General features: G+C 53.6%; 1 protein-coding gene across 5 annotated transcripts in view; it reads left to right on the top strand.

The window, feature by feature from the left end:
* The window catches only part of retn (retained), a 155763-nt gene that overhangs the window by 90465 nt on the left and 46235 nt on the right, over window positions 1-19063 (top strand). For all 5 annotated transcript variants that reach the window (XM_025302480.1, XM_011145910.3, XM_011145882.3 and 2 more), the window contains exon 4: window positions 17840-17912. In XM_025302480.1, the coding sequence (XP_025158265.1) occupies window positions 17840-17912 (73 nt within the window). The remainder of the gene's footprint in view (window positions 1-17839; window positions 17913-19063) is intronic.

Genomic DNA, 19063 nt, shown 5'->3' with positions numbered 1-19063 from the left:
ATTTCGTTCTGTGTAAACACGCGCGCGCTGCCTGCACTTTTATCTTCGCGACGACTCGCGCGCTACTCACGCGAGTGCGCGCGCGCCCTTAGACTTTTCGCGTCCGCTGCGCTCACTTGCGCGCTCATTGCGAACTTGAAAGAGCGACGGAATGTCTAAAATTAAGCGAGCGCGCACGCAACCGACACGCATCCACCGACCGACTAACCGGCCTTTCTCGTCCTTTTGTTGTGAGAACGCTTGTAGCTGGTCGCGAGATAAAAAAGAAGCGGCGGACGCGCGCGCTCGTCCGTCTTCTCCGAGATTTAATTTTGCCCTCGCTCTGATTTTAATGTCGTACGTTGAATCGTACGATTCGCCTGAATTTCGACTGTTATATTTGTCTCATTTTGTTGCATGTTGAGGGAAGGGGTTTCTCGCAAGTCCGGAATAATATTCTTAGACGACCCAACGAAATTTTATCTGGCAGAAGAGAATGTGATAAATTAAATTCTTACGTGCTTATTTTAATGAAACTGATAAATCGCTAACTGGGTGAGAATTATCTCGGTTACGAACCGTGTCGGATTTTTATTATACACGCTTTTGCAAGTTTCTTAGATGCTTCATATTAACCGCTCGCTATTAACCCTAAATTGATAAAAAATCTTAGCGATCGGTTAACTGAAATTTCGCGTCGAATATTACTCGTCGGCTTCGTCCAAATCCAAATCTTCAACATGGCACTCTCCATTCTCTGTGAGTCCCTCCTTTACGGATCTAATTCGCCTTTTTCGCGGTCTCCTACCGAATTGCGAGTGAGTTTTGATTAATTGTATTTGAGAACAATCGTTGCCGTCCTTTATCTTTCCCATCATGGCGCACCATATTTTTCTTCGTATCCTAAACACATTTACCTCGCCTAGAAACAGAGATTATGACGAGTTCGTGAATGGTGGTTTTACAAATTTTCGATCTTATCGTATTCCTTAGAGTACATTCTATTACATTCTACCAGACATTTCGTTTTTCGGAAGTTTGTCAAACGAAGCTCCGGTTGCCGTTTGTGTTTAATGAATAGCTCCACTCCTTAAACCTTAGGCCTTGATGCACCGCCGACAAAATCTTGGATAAAGTTTCCTCTTTCGGGAGAGAGGACAATTCCGCGACTGCGAACCTGTGCCGGCCCGTTTGCCGATCTATTGTGATTTAAGTCAACTTTATCGGAAATTATTATGCTCACTAATGGGTTTAGAAAACACAGGTTCGATGTGGACGGTTTTTTTTCAGAAGGAACACAACGAGAAAATCCTTTGAGAGCAAAGTTAAAAAAAGATATATATGTATAAAAAGGAAGCAGCGCACGAGAGGGGGAGGGGGGGAGAGAGAACGGAAACTCATCCCGAGGTATACACACACCTTGATGACTTTGAGAACAGAACACCTTTGAGAGCTCCTTTGACACTTTGCTATACGTTATATTATTGAGACTAACCGCCGCTTCCATCTATAGCGTATATCTTACAAGCAAAGTCCAATCGGACGTTCGAGAGGCAACAAAAGTTACCTGCCTGTGTGTACGTTACTCCAATTATGGTATCGTGTAGCACACACACACACACACACACACACACACACACACCACAGCGAGAACAGGTCGTATTTTTAAGAGGCTTCAAACCGCGCGCCGTCGATTCAATGCTATGCCGCGCGAGTGTTTATCCGTGTTCCACCGATCTTTCCCTTCGTGACACAAAATGCTATACAATTGCGCCACGATCGCGCAGAGGAGAATATAAATGGACGTCTCACGTATTTCCGCGAATCGTGTTGGTTATAAATGATCATTCATGTAGCACGCATACCGATACACGGACAGCCGTATCGACGTACGGACGGATCGACCGACCGACCGACCGACCGACCGACCGACCGGCCGACCGACAGACAGACGGACGAACGAAGATCTGTTATTGCACTCGGCGGCGGCGGGTTGGATAATCGCGCTCTGCAGGCAAAGTTCGATTCCCAGAATCGAAATATTCCTTGCATGCAATATTCAAAATAACCTACGGGGATTCGCGCGAGAGCGGCCGTTCGCATCGCCGCGTTCGTGGAAACTTTAAGTTAAACAGAGGGGGACGCCGTGGCATCGCTATCGTATTTGCCACAACTGGAATACTATTAACCTTTTAGATGTCGCACGCTGTGGGAAATGTGTGTGCAGGGAGCTGCACGATGGCTGCAACACGACGACGACGACGACGACGACGACGATGACGACGACGACGACGACGACGACTCAAATTGTGCGTACCAAATAGTGCCGCACGTATTCTTTTTAACGTCGTGTAGGGTCTTTCTCTCGTTCCGCATCGACATTGTAATTTATAGTTTCTATCGCAAGATCGAGTCGGCTCGATTGACCTTTCTCGAACACACAAACGTGCTGAAACATTTTTCGAAGAAATATTCAATGGGAAATAAATACAGCCAGGATCCCTCGACCTTCAAGAATTCGATTTTCGTTGGATCTCGGGATGTAGAGAAGACCCTGAAACAATTCGTGAAATATTTTAAGAAATCTTAGCTTGGAAAACTAACTTGAAATCTAACCTTGGAAAACGCGAAACAAAGGTGAAGGGGACAGACGCAAAAATGTGAAATTCTAGTTTACGGATGTTAACTACATAAAAGCGAGCTCTGTCCAAACGTGAAACCTATGCGTCTCTCTCTCTCTCTCTCTCTCTCTCTCTCTCTCTCTCTCTCTCTCTCTCTCTCTCTCTATCTATCTCTCTCTCTCTCTCTCTCTCTCTCTCTCTCTCTCTCTCTCTCTCTGTCTCTCCGCTTTATTGGCAGTCGAGTCGCACTTGTGCCACAGTCGATCATCGCAGAGGAAACGGAAGGAGAAAAATGAAAAGACTGTGTTTGCTATCGATACGAGGGCGAGAGCAGTCTGCTGTCGCTTTTGTCGTATAATCGCGCAGAAGAAAGGAGCCGAAATAGTCCAGGGAGCTTCACCGTCCGGGGGAGCAGTCCGTAAATGAGCAGTAGAGGGCGGTAGGGGAAAAGAAGTACTCGCGGTCGCCGAAGAAAGGGAGGGGCCCCGAGAGTCGGGCGAAAAGAACTCCGGTCGGGATAATCGCGGGCGTTAAACTTTTATAGGCCTGATTTTCATTTATATGTTAAACGCGTCATAACTCGGGAGTTAGAGAGAAGAAGGAGGTGGGACACGTATGTGTTGCGTGCGTGTAAGTTTTGTTCCTTCGCCCAATGTGCGCGTGTGCGCGCGCGCGCGCGCACGTGTATGTGTGTGTGTGTGTGTGTGTGTGTGTTTGTATGTATGTATGTACGTACGCTCGTCGCTCTCAGGTGGCAGGTATAGCGATGGAGAGAGAGAGAGAGAGAGAGAGAGAGAGAGACGAGGTAAGAGAGAAAGAAATAGAGCAAGAGATGGAAAAGTTGACGGGAGACGGGCGAAGGGGAGGGAAGGAGGCCGCTTACGACGGCCGCTGGACAGGGGAGAGTTTTATTTCTAACAAATGAGCGGCGGGGGCACGATGTTATAATATAAAAAGATCAGGACGTAGCTGCGCGCCGAGGCTTCCCCTCCCCGAAAGAGAAAGAGAAAGAGGGGGCCGCGGGTTTGTCTTGACTAATCGTTTTTTTATGGCTGGTAAAATATCACCGCGAACACGCACACCTGTGCGCGCGCGCGTGTGGCGTACGCGGAGGCCCGCTCGCTCGTTCCTGGCGATGATGTACCACCACGTTGACATTCGCCACTGTTCTCTCGGCAGATTTCGACGAGGCTCTCTCTCTCTCTCTCTCTCTCTCTCTCTCGATCATGACATGACCGGTCGAGATCGAGATTCGCGGTGCATCGAGATATCATCGCTGCTGGCTTTGCCACGTCGCTTGTCACGTTGCGTTCCCTTCGCCCTTGACCCCTCGGTCTGGAATCGTCTGTTCAACAGCTCACGGCTACGTGCGCGACGCATCGGCGGCACGGCGGCGGCGGCGGCGGCAGCAACGCTGATTTTTTAATGGCCGATGTGTTGTGTACCGCGACGGAATAAAACGTACGCGACATTCTCGCGCATCACCGCCTTTCTTCCGCCGCGCGCGCGCGCGTCTCTTTGTCTTTTATTTTACCATAACGCGCGCTGCTCTTTTACCGGCTGGAAGCCGAGAAAAGGAGTGAGCGCGCCGCGCGCGCGGCCATGGATACCACGGACAGCTCCGACGCCTTTTCAGGCTGCACAACAATATAATCTCTCGAAATCCCTTTGAAGCAACGACCGAGCTGCTTGTTGCCTCGCCTTCTACGAGCGCGCGTGACAAATGGAGGCGCTGGAATACATTACGCGCTACTTATCTTTCAAAAATATGTACTAATAGGTAGGAGATGGCAGTATAAATGGGGAGACCGGAGATAAAAGAAAGCGGGAGAAGCCGTCGCGGCGGTCGCGGCTGAATTCAAATCGCGGGTTACGGTACGGCGAGTAGTCGCTGCTCTCCTCCGAATTCGTGCTCCGTCGCAGTCCGCCGAGGCCATCGACGTTATACATCAAGACATTATTCTTGGAAATTTTTCAAAACGCGATTGGTTGATTGGCCGGCAAGGATCGAAGCTTGCAGCGGCAGTCTTCGCGGCGAGGGGAATTTTTTTACGTTCATCTTGGAATTTTCCGATTTTTCCGGTCTTTGCAATTTTCAACGCGTTTCTCTCCTCCCCCCACTACTCCTCCTGCTCCCCGATCTCGCGAGAGCAGTCAGTCCCTCGATCTACATGTTACTCTTCCATTTGTTTCACTTTCCTCTCCCGAGAGTCGCGCCGTGCGTTTATGCGCAGCTGCGTGTGAGCCGCGTTAAAGAAATATAAAATATACGCCTCGTTTTCTCTCTCTCCGAGAGAAGTCTCGTAAAGGGCCGCGATAAAAATCGAACGATCCATTAAACGCGGCGCTCTTCGTTTTAGTAATCGTTTAATCAACGTCGTAAGACTATAATCGCGCTGTAGACGCACTGCGCGCTCTCCGCGTCTTCTACTATAAAATCCGTATAAAGTCGCGTCGGGGCTCATCGTCGGCCTCCTAATTCCTACGGATACGGTCAACCAAAGGTATCCGCTGGGGCGTATCTCTTCCGCCGTCGCCGAACAGCTTACAAACGGTGCCAACGCGCGGTGGCTATCACGGCGCGCAAGAGTTTTTACGAGTGCGGGAGACGGGCGAGCGGGGGACGGCGGGCGGGAGAGGAGAGACGAGGCAGCAGCAGGGGACACGCCGCGCGCGATAGCCGACGCACTAAAGTTATTAATAAAAACGTTTCCATCCGCGGTGCACCTGTAGGAGGCACGACGGCTCCTTAAAATCGTATCCTCGAACCGTAAAAAAAAACGTTTTCGGGAGTTACTCTCGCTCGAGTCGGATCGAGAGCATTTCTCGCTTTTACGACGGCCCGAGGCCGACGAGCCCGCAGCGTCGTTTTCTACATATCTCCGCGTCGATCACATTCGAACGCGGCGACACCGGATTTCGACGCGACGCTGCACGAGAAATCCGCGCGCCTCGATGCGAAGCGGCTTTCGATAACCGTCGCGCTCGGAGACATCAACGCGGGTAGACGAAAGATCGCGCCATGAGTCACGGAAATGGATGCGAACTCAGGGCGCGGGTTGCAGCATCGATATCCGCGCAGCGCGCGCTGATCTCGAGCGGCGTCAGCGCGCGAGATTCGCGAAGCTCGTGTCCGGCTGAGCCGCGCCCGGCCGACGCGGTAAAACGGCGTCAGGGAAAGAGTGAAAAAGGGGGGAGGGCGGCCAAGAGGATCAGAAAGCGAAGGCCAGACGGAGAAAGAGAGCTGCGATGGAGGCAGGGAGTTGTCTTTGCCAGAACAGCAGGGCAGAAGCGTAAGAGAGAAAGGGTGAGCGGCGCGGGGTGTAGGTGGGGGGGGGAGGGGAGGGGAGGAGGAGGGCAAGAAAGAAAGAGAGAGAAAGAGGAAGAGAGCGAGGTGTCCGAACAAATAGAAACGTTCTCTTCGCTCGACTCGAGACTGCCCTGTGAGGTCGCCGGCTACATAGCGCTGTCGTGTAAACACGCGCTAACTGCCTCCTCTCGCCGACGCGCCGGCCGTCGCCTCCATCTCGGCCACCTTCGTCGCGCGCGTTCCAAGTTCCTCTACCTATCGCGACGACCACCGCCGCCGCCGCCGCCACCACCACCTCCTCCTCCTCCTCCTCCTCCTCCTACCTCCACCGTCATCATTGCTACCACCACCGCGGCACGGCCGCGTCGCCGCCGCCACCGTCACTACCTCACCGCCGGCGCCGATCTCTCGTCTGTGCCGCCTCCGTGCTCCCATCGCCGGCCGGCCGGCCGGCCGGTCGACCGACCGATCGTCTCGTCTCGTCGAACTCGTAAACGACTCACTCACTTTCGTGATCGCCATCGATGACTCGTGCCAACGACTGTTGGCAACAGGATTGCGCCTGGCCGTCGTGGGCAACGCGTTTTTCGAGCGAGCGTATCTGGATACGATCAACTGAAGGATGTACCTCGTGGCGAAAGTGTCGTCGGGGTGGGAGAGAGGGAGGGGGAGGGGTCTTGATTTCCCGATGTATTTTACGGTAGACCTTGGCGCGGGTCTGTGATCGTTTTTATACGACCATGAGAGTCTTTTTGTTCCTTGATCGCGCGATTCATGGCGGAACGATCTCGTGATGATTTTTCTCCCTTTCTCTCTCTCTCTCTCTCTCTCTCTTTCTCTCTCTCTTCCTCTTTAACGAAGGAGGTCGAATTCCTTACATTAGCAAACATGCGCCTCGATAAATTCTCATCGGACGTATCCTGTCTCGCGGCTCTCTCTCGTGAGGAACAAAGATGGCCGTTGATATGGCGGTACGCGCGCGAGGAACGGCGAGTTTTGTGTGTTCGTTCGATTAGCGTCGCGGTGCGAGTTGTTTCGCTTCCTCGTTAATAAGAGAGCTTGTAGCACCGCGTTTCTCCTTCCACCCCGTGGCCCCGCTCTCTTGCGCTCGTCTTCCTTCCACCTTTCCCTACGTCCACCGATAACATACCGCGGATTCAGAGAGGCGAACGCGTAATCTTCCCATGAGGCTGAACTCTCGAGTGACTCCGCGGACGCGCGCGCGCGCGCGCGGCGTAGACAATGCCTCCGCTGTTTTCGCGTGGGAGTGCATTCCCATTCCCGATCGCTCGAGCGAAACGTCAATACAGCATTTCGCAGACACGCTCCTTGAGCGGCCGCAGTTTCGCGAGCGATCGCGACCGTCCAAATTCCGATTCTCCAGGCTCGTATTTCCTCTCGCTCGAGCAAATTCTGCCACCTCCGCGTGCGCGCGCGCGCGCGCGCGCTTGGTAAAAATATCGGAACGCGAGCAGAGAAAGAGAAAAAAGAGAAGAGAGAGAGAGGGAGAGAGAGAGAGAGAGAGAGAGAGAAGGGAGGGGGGAGGGAAGAGACGAGATATCACTTGTGAAAGTTAATTGACTCGGTGCGCGGCGCATTAATCTCATTAAACGATCCATTCGCATATAATATGAAATCAAACTCTCGGCGAGAGACGCGCGCGTAAAGAGATCTCGATCCCTCGGGCGAGAGACATTAATACCCGTTACGACCCTCTCACGGCCGTGTGCGGCGCGGTTCGCCGATGCGCATACAGTCGCATATCGACGGAACGCAGCGACGCAACGCACGGGGCCCACCGAGCGAAGCCCACGGATCCGATCGCGGCTGCGTATCCCTTCCATGGCGCGGAGCTCCAACGTCCGCTCTTTCGGAGCCATCCGTCCCTTCATTATTTACGTCTTGATTTATTATAATCGAAGCTGAGCTCCGTTTGATTCGTACCGAGGTGAAACTCCCGTTTCTCTTTTTCTCGCCCTTTCTTCGCTCTCCCTTCTTTCGCCGACTCTCCTCTCTCTCTCTCTCTCTCTCTCTCCTCTCTTTTCTTCTCCTCTCTCCTCTCCTCTCCTCTCTTCTGCTCTCTTCCTCGCCATCCTCGGGCCCCCGGTTCTTCTCCCGGGCCGTTTCACCGCCGTCCGAAGAAGACGGGGTCCCTCTCTCGTCTATCTCGCGTTTCTCCTCCGCGCGTATCTCGCTCGGCCGAGTCGCGCGGACGAAGAAAAGGAAGAGTGTGGACCACGGACGCACGGACGCACGGACGCGAATGGTCGAATGCCACTTAGAAGCCGTATTTTACGTCAAACGTCGCCAGGTTAATCGATCCCAACGCACCCTTTCGTGCCACCACGTAATTTTATTTCTCGCTCGTCGCTCGTTCGCTCGACAAGCGGAAACGTCCGCGGAATTTCTTGCCTCGTATTAACCCCGTCCCTCAGTGGCGTAGTCGGAACGATACGTGCGACAACGCGTCTCGCCGCCGCCGCCGCCGCCAACGCCAACAACGCGGTGCAATTTCGCTCGACGTGCAGACCGTCGAGGAATTTCGCCGCGTCCGCAATTCCGCGGCGCTTCTCTTCGCCGACACGCCGACTCTCGTATCGTCCGTTATCGTCGATTCGAGTTTCCCGGCCCACTCCGCCTTCCGGACAGCTCACCCTCCGGAGTCGACGCGTTACCTGCCACCTTCGTCCCTCCTCCCCACCCCCGTCTCTGCGCGATTTCCGTCGTTTCCGTCGTCGCGGAGAGAAGTTCCTAACTACGCTACTGTGCACTCTCGCCGGATCAAACTCTCGGCATTATACACCTATATAGCATCTTTTTATGGCTGCCACACCTCCGGACATGTAGACAGAAGGATTCATCGCGACGACAGATAGCCAATATCAAGGTGTGGCTCTCGGAACCGAAAGGATCCCGCCGGGTCCCGCGAGCGGGCTTTATCGCGACATCGAGATCAAATTGAACGGGCTACCGAATTAAATTGCAGGACGCGTCGGCGCGTAAATCTTCGACGGAGGCGTCTCGTTACGATCCTGTTGCGTCGGCGCGCAGGTGTGAGAAAAAACGAGCGTCGCGAGCGATGTACCGTCGACCGACGACACGGAGCCGGGGGGAGAAGAAGGAGGAGGAGGAGGAGGTGGAGGAGGAGCAGGGGAGGACGCTGAGGTACCGGCCGCGTCGGAGACGACGATGCGACGACACACCGGTGGTTAGGTTCCTCTAGACGCGATAATAAAAGAGGAATAGGACGATAAGATGACTAACGTTCGTTGGTTAACGCGAATTTATATTAGCCGCGCTGCTCTCGGGGGCTTTATTATCTAAATTGAATTAGCGCGCGCGCTAACGCACTGCCGTAGATTTTTATCGCGGCACCGTGGCGAGAAACCGAGGGGGAGAGAGAGAGAGAGAGAAAAGGAAGAGGTGAGAAAGAGAGAGAGAGAGAGAGAGAGAGAGAGAGAGAGAGAGAGAGAGAGAGAGAGAGAGAGAGAATCACGGTCGGAGGCGGCTTTTCTTCGAGCATTCGGCAGATCGGCGAATCGAGCGCGCTCGCCGGAGATTGAACAATTTGTCATCGTGCAAACGTAACTCTGCACGGAGACCGATCGCCGTGGCCGCCGCGGCCCGTGAAATTGCACCCGGCGTTTCGCCCGCCGATCGGCTTCTTTCCCGTCGACATTTACGAGCGAATTAACCGCGAGTAACGAACGACCGCGGGGTACGGACGGACGGACGCACGCGTTGTTGTTGCCGCGTTTCCGGTTCCCGTCGCTGCTCGTCTCGCAGAGAATCGAAGGTGACTGCGATAATATCTGCGCCCGTGCGCGATGTGTGGGACTCTTTACCGGGAATTTTAATTGCGCGACCCCGCTCGAGATGGCAATGAGACGCTGCTGATTGCGAGAGATCGATGCTCGATCGACACACTCCTGGTAAGCGGCCGTAAGCGCCGCGCCGTTGACACTCGCCGGGGAAAATCGGGGGTGATAGAGACGATCGTCTCAGCGCGGTGTCTGAGTCTCAAATGGTGATTTGGTAATTATGTAAAGTAAAACGTTGCCGATGTCTTTGCGGTGTTATTTCGCGAGCGACGGTCGCGCGCGCGCGACACAGATTGCCCTCTCTCGAGTCGATGTATTTTCGCGTCGCGGCCGAGATTTCTGGATTGGCAACCGCGAAAGAAGAAATCAACGTGAAAGGGTTACAGAGTAAACCAGGGGGCCCTTTCGGAACATTTAAAGGGTTTATGGGCCACGGGTGGATGCGTTGGCCGCCCACAGAGGACTCTCAAGCGGCCGCTCCGTTAAGAGCGGCGCAGAGATTTGTAGGCAGGCGGGCGAAAACGAAACAACGATAGCGAGAGCGGCGAGGGCGAGGGTGGAGGGCGGTGGGAAGTGGAGGGGAGAAGTCAAAGTCAGTTGTCGGAGATTATTAGGCGGCCGACATAAAACGTGCTTAGGTGCGATTTAATATTTCCAGCTACGAGCATAAAATCCGACTCTATCGAGTCTCGCTTTTGGAGAGAGGGAGAGAGAGAGAGCGAGAGCGGGAGAGAGAGAGAGAGAGAGAGAGAGAGAGAGAGAGAGAGAGAGAGAGAGAGAGAAAGAGCGGGAGGACGCAAAGGGACCACGAAGTATTTCGTTTCTTACGTTTCTTTGTCGACGCCGACATCTGGCGTCGTGCAGAGAGAGGAGCCCGCTACCTTCGTCTCTCTCTCTCTCTCTCTCTCTCTCTCTCTCTCTCTCTCTCTCTCTCTCTCTCTTCTCTCTCTCTCTCTCTCTCTCTCTCTCTCTCTCTCTCTCTCTCTCTGTCTCGTAAATACTCTTTCGTCGCAACGAGTCCTCATTATTCTTAGAGGCTGGTTCCGCAATTGCATTTCAATTTGCCGCTCGCGCGACGGGATATCCGATCACGTGGAAATTTCCTCTGCGACCCATAATCCATCATCTAATTAAGATTCTCGTCGAAACGAGGAATTCCTCAAGGCGTCGTTTATTTGACTTCACCGTTACACCAATTATCGACACATTTATCCGTTTCTATTAATCTCTCCACACAACGATCGCGCAGTCTCGAGAGTCCGCTTTCACGTTCCGTCAAAGACGATCGGGGAGACGCTCTCGTCTAAAATAATAGGATTTGTTCTCGAGACTCTATAGCTCGTCCGGCGCGTAACGAGAGCGGATTCGGATCGTTCATACTTAGTAATCATCGCGCGGTCGTAATTGTCGAGATAAAAAAGCAACGGGAAAACGAAGAGCGGCGAACGGGAAGAGAGTTTGGAGACGGACAGTTATTCAGGCGAATCGACGGAAGAGCGTCCTCCGGAAAGTTCTCTCTCTCTCTCTCTCTCTCTCTCTCTCTCTCTCTCTTGTCGAAGCTCCCTGGATATCCGTTCAAAGAAAGACGAGCGGACGCGAGCGAAACCTCATTCGGATTAGAGCTGTGTCCAAGGACACAACGGCGGATAGGTCTTTCTCTCGCCGCGAGACGATATCGCTGGGGCAAAGCTGATTGATTTTGTCCCTATAATGGGAATCCGCGAAGTGGATCCCCTACCGCGTTATTTTTCAAGAGGCGAGACTCTCTCGGATGGTGCCGATCGATTTTCGCCTCGCGTCTCCCCGTTTCCCGCCGGCTAAGCCGCCGCCGCGCCGGCCGCTCTCGTATCGCTTTATCTTTGCTCCAATTTCACCACTCGCTCTAATTTTATTTACTCCAATTTTTATTCGATCCGTCTCGATGCAGATACAGAACTGCTGACAGTCGCATCTCGACGGGAAAGGACAGAATCGTTTCCCTTTAGCGTCGCTTTAGCGTCACTTCAGTCTGATTATTCGTCCATTTGATTTAGCCCACTCTTCATTCGATACAATCGATATCGATACGTGCCGACGAACCAGGACAAGTCGTTCCCTCAAACGACTCTCGTTCCTGACGGCCTCCGTTTCCGCCGCGTGAGCGAGGAATCCGTCGGGATGCGCGACGCATCTTCGCAATTCGTAGTCGTGATTTATTCGCGCGTTTCGAGCGATCGCGTCGAACGACGCGAGATCGCGGGTGGAGTTTCGAGAGGGAGAAGAGCCGGGCCTTCTCCGGGCCGCTCGTTCTGGATGTCACGGAAATTTTGTAGGAACGTTACGCACCGAGCGACATTGTGCCACGCGCATACGCTCGGCGTCGTAATAATTATAATTGCCTTCGCTATCTTTAATGTTCTGGAAGCGGGTAATGGTAGTCGCTGTTACGCGGCCGCTCGTATAACCCGCGATCTTGATATCCCCACCTCGAGCCCGCCATTTTCAAGCACCGTTTTTCACCGCGAGTAGATATACTCCGGCTTATTTCGCGCTTATCGGCCGCTCCGATTCTCGTTTTCCGCCGAGAGAACGCTTGTTCGATCTATCTACGAGCTATCTACGAGGACTCGTCAGTTTGCGGATATCTTTTTCTCCTTCGGAGGAGAGAAAAAAGAGCGTCCGATCGCTCGATTACACCGCGCAGGTCTCGAGTCTGTTTGCGGAATAACGAACAAATATCTGTCGTATGTGTTTTCGACCGTGTTTTATATATGTGTGTGTGTGTGTGTGTGCGCGCGTGTGGCTTTATATGCTTTTATATTAACGTTGATTATCTTTCACAAAATGGACGACTTCGATGCACTTTGCGTCTCTCTGAAAGATCACGAGCGTACGCAGTCTCTCGTCGCCGAAATTGCATCGTTCTACGTTCGCGCTTTAACGATCTCCCCTCCCTCCCTTCCCCTACCTCTCACTCCCTCTCTTTCTCTCTCTCTTTCTCTCTCTCTCTCTCTCTCTCTCTCTCTCTCTCTCTCTCTCTCTCTCTCTCTCTCTCTCCCTCGCTCTCTCGGGTCCCTCGAACGAGCAAACGCGGCCGTCTGGAAGGAACCGGGCGATATAAAATTTTTATCTCGTTTCGCACGTTTGTCGTAATTCAAGCGGACCCGCCACGCGGGATTCGCACGGCCCGGTGAATTAGCGTGCCGGGGAATGATTTAATAATAATCCGACCACTTCAAAGGAGCGCGAGGGACATGGATTAGTCTATAAATCAGTCCTTCCGCTCGTGATAGCCAGCTTCTTGTGTACACGCGTCGCTTCAATGTGCAGCGCCGCGTGTTCCTTTTTATAACACTTTTATAACTTGCGCGCCGATGCGATAAAGATCGCCGTTATTACTCATGATCGCGGCTTACGGGCCAAATTAAACCGATAAATGCGCCCGTACGTATGTAGATAGATAAGCGTTAATGATGCGCTACAACGCGCGCGCTCGTTAATTGTCGCAGCCGCGTGAGTCATTGATACGCCGCGCGAGGTACGTACAAGTCTGTTTTTTTTTTCCTCGTCCTTTTAAAGTTTTTGCGGTTATCAAAAGTTCTTAAATGTTGCAACCTGCGAGCGGGGGACAAGGGGACAGGAGGAATTACGGTTACGTCGTTCCTTAGTATTCCACACTCGCGGCATGCAATCGGCGCGCGGCGATCTCTTCCCCGGCCCTCGCTCGGCTGTTATTACCGTAATTGTGCCGATATTCTCCGTCTCGAATCGCTCCAATCGAAGTCACATTCCCGCCCGGACACGGGCGTGTCCACGCGGAATGCCGATTTGACGCGTGCATCGTCCTTCGGGGCGGCATAATTGGGCGTTATCGGCGGCGTGACGAAAGTACAGCCAGCGCGCCCTTTGCACGAAGATGTCATTTCTTCATGGTCATACCGCGCTCCGCAGGCCGGCGCGGTATCTCGATCTCGAAGCTCGAAAGAAAAGCCGAGGCGCATAATATTGCGTAAGGCTGCGCCCGCTGCTTCCGTTTCGCATCCTCGAGACGCGCATCCTCGAGGAGGTTTACGGCCGGAAGTTGACCCCGTGCACGTTCGCGGGGGCGGATGCGACGCGACGGTGTATCGCCCGGTGCGCGAAGCTTTTCAAAGTACACGAACCCACGGCCAGCCAATTATGTAATTAAGATAATAAGTCGGCGAGGGCGAGTGGTAGGCAGGTCCAGGTCCGCCCGTCCACGTTCTTCCTCCCCTTTGCGAGCGATACGCCCGGCCGTATGGAAATTCTACATTATCATTATCCGTTTCAGGGGAGCGTGAGACGTGTACCTGGAAGCGTCGTAATATCGTATATTGCGACGAGAGAGTGAGAGAGAGAGAGAGAGAGAGAGAGAGAGAGAGATCGCATGTGTTTGGGGTCGGTCGTGATTCTCGCGTGATTCGGCGATTTCGCGAATGTGCGAAAGGTGACTTGTACGCGCGAGATTGTTTATCTGAGAAATTTTCTGCGTTTTTTCTCTCCCTCTCTTTCTTTTTTTTTTTGTTTTTGAAATACACTCCACGGCATCGATCGACGATGCCGAAACTCGGAGCCGGGAAGAGCGCGGGGTGTATGTGTCCCCCTCCCCCGCTCTCTTTTTCTTTTATCGCGACTTATCAAGTGCGCACGCACGGCTGCATTCGCCACGTTCGAAACCGTCGGGGCTATTGGCACCTCTTATCAGCCGGAAGAAGGCGCGAACTATCTCGATCTCCCCTGACACAGGCGGGAAGAGTCGTGCGTGCATCGATAGTCGCAGCGCTCGTAAAACCAGCAGTAGTCTGCCGCGCGCGTTGAGTTGAGTCGAGTTGAGTGCACGACGGAGAGGCTCCTCTCACCGCCCCCCTGCGTTCGCGCCCACCTCTATCGCGTCTCGAGGTCGTAAAGTTCATCGCGCGCGCCGGTCAAGAAGCTAGAACGCGGACGAGCAAGAGGCCCTGCGGAATCGACTCGACCATCTTTACGGCCGATGAGCGCAATCGCAACGGTCGATTCGGCGACCCGTCCGCGATACACCGGATACGCGTATCCTCGCACCTTTCCGCCTCTCTCGCTGCCGGAGGTTCCAACCGCGACTCCCGCGAGGCCGAGCCTCCACGGCTGAAATCGGCTGGTGGATCTCTCTCGTTATCGCCGGTAGCCTCGACAATCCGCGGCTGAAGGACGATGATTAAAATTTCCAAAGAACGCCCGCCAACGTCCCACCTCCTCCCCCCCTCCCGCCTGTATCTCTCTCCCCCCTCTCCATCCCCTTCGCAGGCTCGTGTACTTCAGTGCCCCTCGCTATAATCACGAGCACCTTCGGGTCCGTTAGCGTTACTAAGCATGCGTACATCGATCATCGACAAAGTTGGCTCTCCTCATCGCTGCCCGGACGAAAGTCGTCCGATCAACCCGCGCGCGCTGGTCGTATCAGGAATTATTATTCACCGGGCCGTCAGTGGATGAGAGAAGGAGAGGGCGGGGCTGCGGCGCATGCATCATCGAGAGCAAATTCCGTTGCCCCGTCTTTATTTTACCATGGTAGTGAGGTGCACACACGCGGGGCTACGTTGAGAGCGAGCGAGAGAGAAGGAGAGAGAAAGATGGAGGGAAACAGACAGAGAGAGAGAGAGAGAGAGAGAGAGAGAGAGGGAGGGAGAGCGAGAGGAGAGCTGCGGTACGCTCTCTTCTCTCCCTGATCCTCTCACGTGGCCGCCGTCAGTCCGCTTAACTGTAGATCAATCAATATACCTCGCTTGAACCCTCAGCCTTCTATGCTACGTCCCCTCCCCTTACCTTTTACTCCGTCCTCTCTCCCTCCGGCTGCCCCTAACGAGCTCATCGCTCGTGTAGCCAAAGAAAAAACACGAGAAAGTGGTACAAAATGGCCCTTGAGAAATGCTGTCCGTCCGTCCGTCCGTTCGTCTGTCCATCCCGTCCGTTCGTCCGTTCGTTCGTTCGTTCGTTCGTTCGTTCGTTCGTTCGTTCGTTCGTTCGTTCGTTCGTTCGTTCGTTCGTTCGTTCGTTCGTTCCTTCCTTCCTTCCTTCCTTCCTTCATTCTTTCCTCCGTGCGTTCTTTCGTTCATGCGATACGCTCATCGCTTCATCCCATCGAGGGTGGTGAATAAGATCGGGGGGTGGCGAGCGCGACGGAGCAAGCGAGGGTGCGGCTGCGGAAGTCTGTGCGATTAAACCGACAAACTGTCTTTTTCTTCTTCCCTCTCTCTCTCTCTCTCTCTCTCTCTCTCCCTCTCTCTCTCTCTCTCTCTCTCTCCCCCCTCCTCTCCTTCTCATCGATTAACATCGATTAACGACGATCTCTGCCGCACGGTGGTGGCGGAGACTCGCCGGACGTTACACCTGCCGACATATACACGCGCACACACACACACACACACACACACACACACACACACACAGGGCTGGGAAACCGCTCTGTTCTACGCGACCACGCAGCTGTACACCGTCGTGCGTAACACATTCGCTTAGCTCGCCTCGCGTTGCTCGCAAATGCACGCATACGCATTTCGCTTTGTCACCGCGCCTATCGCGGCGCACTCGGCATTTTTTCCCGCTGACAGGCGTTGACGTTTACGTCTTCTCTCTTCACGCGGCACCGCGCTACGGTTTTGACGTATCGCTCCTCCATTTCCGCAGCGCTCACCGAAGGGCTTCTCGCAACGCGATCCCCAGGACGCTGTTATAAAAAAGAAGTCATTCATGGCTCTCTCACGAGTCACGGACGATAACGCGAAGCACGCGCGCGCGTGCGCGCGCGTGTCAGCGCGTTACCGTCAACGAAGGCCGTTATTAACGAGAGAAATTTTCATTCGAGACTTGCAGCGTAGACGGCTAGTTGGTTCATTAATGCCGATGAGATATCCGCCGCGCGATCTTACGTTTCATTGTCCGACATTCGATACGAGGAAACTCGCGCGCGGCGCGACACAAAGTGAGCGCTCAAGTCCTCAGTCGTGTTCGAGCTATGAAATTCGAGCGCGTAATATACACGCGCCACGTTCTCTCTCTCTCTCTCTCTCTCTCTCGTGGTCACTTTCGTTTCATTGTTACTCTCTCTCTTTCTCCCTTTCTCATAGTCCGCGGACAAGCTAATTGTAAGCGGAAAACTAGATAGGATGGACGGCGCGAGCGCGCGCGCGCGCGAGGCAGCGAATTAATTATGATTCGCCCTTGGGGGAAGAGGCAGTGTTGCGAAACATCGCGATTAGTTGAATGAAATTTATCGTCGCGGCAAACGTACGAGTCGAGCCGAGGCGAGTCGCGCGAAGAGCGAAAAGAGTCGGAAGAGGAAAAGGTAGGCTCGGCTACGAGAGAGAAAGAGAGAGAGAGATAGAGATAGAGAGAGAGAGAGAGAGAGAGAGAGAGAGAGAGAGAGAGAGAGAGAGAGAGAGAGAGAGGTTTAAGGGATGTAGAAAGCGCCGGGGAGTAAGAGACGCGCGGCAGAAGAGGAGAAAGCGAGGGTGGACGGGGCTCATATTATAAAAGCAATTAGGGGGTCTCAGATTAGATATAGCACATCGTACATAACAAATATGATAATACGGGCCACTAGCCCGAAGGGGGTTTGGCTTTCGTATGGTCGGCGAGGGTTTCGGGTTATGAGGCAGGTTAAACGGAATCATTAATAATCGGAGCTAACTAATCTGCCTGTCGCTATGAGCACACTTGTTTCACTCCTGTTTTTATTACCACGCCGTGAGCTAACGTTTTATTCTGCCGATCGGGGCGGAGGAAAGCAGCACGGAGGAAAACAACGCTGGGCGGTCGTGGCCCCAGCGTGGCCGCTGGTCGTGACGTTTTTTGCGAAGCTCTCCCCTTTAATTACCCGTCGAGTTCACTTCCGACGACGGGAGCGAAAATCGCGTCGCACGGGGGAAATTACCGAGTATGCGCCGAGCTACCGCTCGTCGCGGACAGTACTCTGCGCATCTGCGTCAATCACACCGTAGATATCAGCACGGGGCAACGGCGGGGGGACGATGCAGTCCTTTTTTTGTCTTTTTTGTGCGCTCTTAATTATTCCGCAGGCGTCGTCATAAGGCGAGTAATGTACTCACTTTGACTCTTTGCTCTCTGTGTTACAGCTGTACGAGCTCTCTGACGACCCGCAGCGCAAGGAGTTCCTCGACGACCTCTTTTCCTTCATGCAATCTCGAGGTAAGTCGCATCAAATGGAATAAATTACATCATCTCGGCGAATCGATCGGCCACAAGAATCGCCGCCGTACGTGCGGCCGCGGCCGCCGAGCGAGTGAGTTACCCCGCGAGCGGTGATGAAGTATCATAATGGAGTTTATATTACAAATATTGATCATTCCCGTGGCATGTTCAAGGACGACTCGTCCGCTAATAAGGATCCTCTCGGCGAGCCATTCCGCCTACGAGATTCTCGCGATACTTGCCAGCTTTACGGAGGAGGCGACAATGTGCAGGCCGCTCGCTCGCGCGATCTACCTGCGTTCTCACATTTATCATTTGCGCGTCCACTCGCACTCGCATCTACCTCGCATATTTTATCGTCGCTCGCGTCGCGCTTCCATCCCCCGGCTTCGGCGGGAAAAAATATCAGAGTTCTCTCGGCAAGTTGCGAGCTTCGCGAAGATGACCGAGCGAAATCGGTCGAACTCTTCTCCGCGCGGAAGTAGCGGCAAATCGCGTGTAGGTCAATCATAGATCCGATCCTCAGACAATCGCTTCTTCCCGATAGACAATCGAGTTTTTCGAGCCGTCGATGCGCTTATCCATCAATGTCGTCTCGTCTGATGAAGAATTCAACGGGGCTCGACGTTCGAGGGAATCGCGCGACTTGTACGAAAATCGAACATGAAAGAATCGATTTGAGAAACCGATGTCCCCCCCCCTCCCTTCTCCTCCTCCTCCTCCTCCGAGAGAGGAGAGAGAGAGAGAGAGAGAGAGTCGAATCGAGATCGCCCATCGCCAGGTTAGATTCGCCGTTTGAAGGTACTCTGTCGTCGACCGTTGACGAAGATACACACGTGTGACTTACCGCGCGGCCCAACCCGCATCTCGTTTCCTGCACACGTGGATTTTCGTCGTCGACGAGTCGTCGTCCGCGTAGCCGAGCGCGTCGTAAACGTCCACGTGGTTAAAAGGTTCGATAACACGTCGCATCTGCTCGGACGGCCGAAAGCACTGAAATTAGAATCGACCGTAACGGCGCGTAACGACGCGCAGCGCCGTTGAAATCGCGCGCGTTTTCTCACGTGCGCGTTTCCGCGAGATAACGCGCCCTATCGCTCGGCGCGCGTTTCTTCGGGGCCGAGCGACGATTATACAGCCACGAGGAA

This window comes from Harpegnathos saltator, unplaced genomic scaffold (genome assembly GCF_003227715.2).
Source record: "Harpegnathos saltator strain DR-91 unplaced genomic scaffold, Hsal_v8.6 scaffold115, whole genome shotgun sequence".
In the NCBI taxonomy this organism is placed as follows: domain Eukaryota; kingdom Metazoa; phylum Arthropoda; class Insecta; order Hymenoptera; family Formicidae; genus Harpegnathos; species Harpegnathos saltator.
Note: the sequence above shows the minus strand (reverse complement) of the source record. Positions and strands in the feature narration are given on the sequence as shown.